The sequence below is a fragment of the Triticum urartu genome, chromosome 1 (assembly GCF_003073215.2).
Source record: "Triticum urartu cultivar G1812 chromosome 1, Tu2.1, whole genome shotgun sequence".
Taxonomy (NCBI): domain Eukaryota; kingdom Viridiplantae; phylum Streptophyta; class Magnoliopsida; order Poales; family Poaceae; genus Triticum; species Triticum urartu.
The window spans coordinates 516,807,353-516,810,402 of record NC_053022.1 but is presented as its reverse complement, the minus strand read 5'-3'; the positions used below and the strand labels follow the sequence as shown (position 1 = coordinate 516,810,402).

The window sequence follows — 3,050 nt, the reverse complement described above, 5'->3', positions numbered from 1 at the left end:
GAATTTGCTTGCACATGACAGTATGGACATTGTTGATCCATGCTGCTACGAGCGAGTCACAGCCTAGTCGGCTTCAGGAGTTATTCCAATGCAAAGGACAAGGTGACATTTTCAGGGAAACGTCTCTTCCTCCAATTTTCATGTTGCTACTTTGTTCTGGAGATGTCATTGTGGACTTTTGGTGCCACCAGGATTTGGCAAGTACTTCATGCAGACCGAAGCTAAAGGAGGGAGAATCAACAAGTCCACAGCCTGCATCGACCGGTTTTTCTGCTACAACCTCACTTGCTCCTTCCAGCAAGTCCCGGTCGACCACAGGTTATACCTCCACTGTGACGACGACTACTACTTGACGATGCCCCCTTCTTCGACATTGCTCAAGTCTACTTCACCCCCTGTTCAAGAATTCATCCGATTAACCAGTTAACATGCCGATTAGTCCCTACTCATAGAGTCCCCGAGTAGCCGATTACCCGATAAATCATCCGATTAATTGATTAAATGGCCGATTAGCCTATTAATTCCCTACTCACCAGCCGACCGAGTAGCTACCAGTTAATGATTTCCTCAACAATGACTTCACCAATGGCTACAAACACAGAAACGAGGCAGCTAGCAAAGACATCCAGCAGGAACAGCCACCGGCTGCATTCCCTCTGCCTTCTTGTTGTTTAATTTTCAGCACAGTTATGTTTGTACTTTTCAATCTGCACCCAAATTGCTGCGAATCAAAGCGAATCCCTACGAGATGCTAACCATAAACTTATAGCTTGCCTGTATCTAGTTGTTACACAACCTTGCTTACATAACATTACACCTACAATCCGAATAGTCGATCCTAGACAGCTCCAGGATTGGGAAGTAGAAACCGAAACACGCAACATATAGTAGTAGCTAAACAGAACCAGAAGCATTAGAAAGATGCCCGCGCTATGTCAGCAAATCGACTTGCCACTACACCATGCTTCGTCTCCAGAGTCAGTCCAGGGTGCTAATTCAGGCAGCACACGTGCTGCCACACATCAAGTGCCTGTGGATTCAAAAAGAGAATGACATGATCAGGACTCCTGTGTTGAGCAAAAAACACTGCAATCAACGCGAATTTGAAATTTTGGAAAATCAGCTGTTTGCATCGGTTATAGTTAACCTCTAAAATCTGATCTAAGCAGCAGCAGCATTTCATAGGTCATAATCGAACTGAACGTGCCAATTTTGAGGTAAGGTGACCGGTGAGCAAGATTTTTCATGGAGCAAATCTGGGGAATAGTTTGCTCACACCATTACAATTTACAGTACCAATGAAGCGAGTGAATGACAAGAGGTGGAGTGCTTACATGATGGAGCATCCAGAGCTTCGCCTAGTTTTCTTCCTGGCCGCCATCACCTCCCTCCTCCTCGGCGGCTGAAGGACCACCTTGATGGCGGTGTCGAAGACAGCCTTGACGTTCTGGCACGGCCAACAGAATCACCAAGTCATTTAAGATAGAAATGAATGATGCAGTGTGTGCGTGTGACTATCTGAAATAGAGCAGACAACAACAAATTCTTCTTAATTCCAACGCGGCCTCTGGTCTCGGTTGCACTACCTGCTGTGTCTTTGAGCTACACTCGATGTACGCTGCGGCGCCGATCTGCTTCCTGAGTTCTTCACCCTGAACAACAACAACAATGGGGAAGAAGATGGCACATTAGCCATCCGTCTACGCTCCTGGTTGTTGAAAAGAAGTTCAGAAAGTGGGGGAGCAAACCTGTGCGGTTGTGATTGCCGAGGCACCGGGATGGTCGGCGAGGTAGGCTCTGTGGTCACGCAGATCTGGACAACGGAAACGCCATTATTAACTATCGGGACAAAAATGCAGAGCAACCCGTGGCGTTGCAGAAACTTCATGGAAAGGAGTAATGCCATGTTGGGTGCAGGTTCCTCACCTAGCTTGGTCCCAACTAGAACAATGGGGACGTTGGGCGCGAACCGGCGGAGCTCTGGCATCCACTGCTTGACCAGAGAGGCAGAGACCCAATTATCATCAGTTGGGAACATTCAGGTGAAATCTCAAGCACACTCAAATCTGGAACAAGTAATTTCTGAACTAATGTGCCAGTAACTTTTGCTAGAAACGTAGTATGTATGTATATACCTTCTTGAGGACATTCTCGTAGCTTGCGCTGCTGATGAGGGAGAAGGCGAGCACGAAGACGTCGGCGCCTCTGTAGCTCAGCGGCCTCAGCCTGCTGTAGTCCTCTTGCCCTGAACGAAGCAAACACAGCACAAACCTTCAGGTTCAGAACTTGCGGCTCTGAACACCGGTAGCAGTAGCAGTGGTGGAAATGAAGAGGGATGGGGCAAGTACCGGCGGTGTCCCACAGGCCGAGGTTGACGATGTTGCCGTCGACGGAGACGTTGGCGCTGAAGTTGTCGAACACGGTGGGGATGTAATCCTGCCAAGAAAGAAACAGATCGGCGACCAAGTGAGCAGCAAGCAGGCCGAGAGGAGGAAGAAGAAGAGGAAGGGGAGGGTTGGGGGAGGGACGTACGCTGGGGAACCTGTTGCTGGTGTAGCAGATGAGCATGCAGGTCTTGCCGACGGCGCCGTCCCCCACCGTGACGCACTTGATGAACTTGGTCACGCTCATCTCTCCTCCGCCGCTATCGGCTGCTCGCTTGAGTTCCACCGCACAGCAAGAGCGGCTGGAGCTCACGGGGGGAGAAGAACAAGCGCGGGGAAGAAGGGGAAGGAGCCACGAGCCAGAGACAAGGATACTTGTCTTCCGTGGGAGGCCAAAGCGATGGGAGCCGTGTCGCAGCTCTGCTCCGGTCTGCCTCCTTAAAAGCAAGAAACAACCGGCCTCTGGCTGCGTTTACTGCTGCTGCTGCTGCTCTCTCTCTCTCTCTCTCTCTCTCTCTCTCTCTCTCTCTCTCTCTCTCTCTCTCTCGGGGAGCGTGGCGTGAATGCGGGGCCTCGCCTCGCCTGGGACGGGGCGCGACGCACGCCGCTACTACTACGAGGGGTTTTGTTTTGTTTTGGACGTGCAGCTGATCTGCAACGGCATGC

General features: G+C 50.7%; 1 protein-coding gene across 1 annotated transcript; it reads right to left on the bottom strand.

Moving 5' to 3' along the window:
* Positions 1 to 749: 749 nt before the first annotated feature.
* LOC125537214 (rac-like GTP-binding protein 2) lies at positions 750 to 2,817 on the bottom strand. The gene is made up of 8 exons (XM_048700521.1): positions 2,533 to 2,817; positions 2,349 to 2,436; positions 2,136 to 2,245; positions 1,927 to 1,990; positions 1,749 to 1,813; positions 1,587 to 1,652; positions 1,335 to 1,447; positions 750 to 1,030 (listed from the first exon to the last, which is right to left on the bottom strand). The coding sequence occupies exons 1-8, from the start codon at positions 2,629 to 2,631 to the stop codon at positions 997 to 999; spliced, it is 639 nt and encodes a 212-aa protein (XP_048556478.1). The 5' UTR covers positions 2,632 to 2,817; the 3' UTR covers positions 750 to 996.
* Positions 2,818 to 3,050: the final 233 nt, after the last annotated feature.

What these genes read in the sequence shown, in the direction of transcription:
- LOC125537214 (XM_048700521.1), bottom strand. Translation starts at nt 2,631, where the DNA reads ATGAGCGTGACCAAGTTCATCAAGTGCGTCACGGTGGGGGACGGCGCC. An exon ending in ACGAGAATGTCCTCAAGAAG is followed by an intron (nt 1,991 to 2,135) that starts GTATATACATAC and finishes CTGGTCAAGCAG; the next exon opens with TGGATGCCAGAGCTCCGCCG. An exon ending in AGCTCTGGATGCTCCATCAT is followed by an intron (nt 1,031 to 1,334) that starts GTAAGCACTCCA and finishes TTGAATCCACAG; the next exon opens with GCACTTGATGTGTGGCAGCA.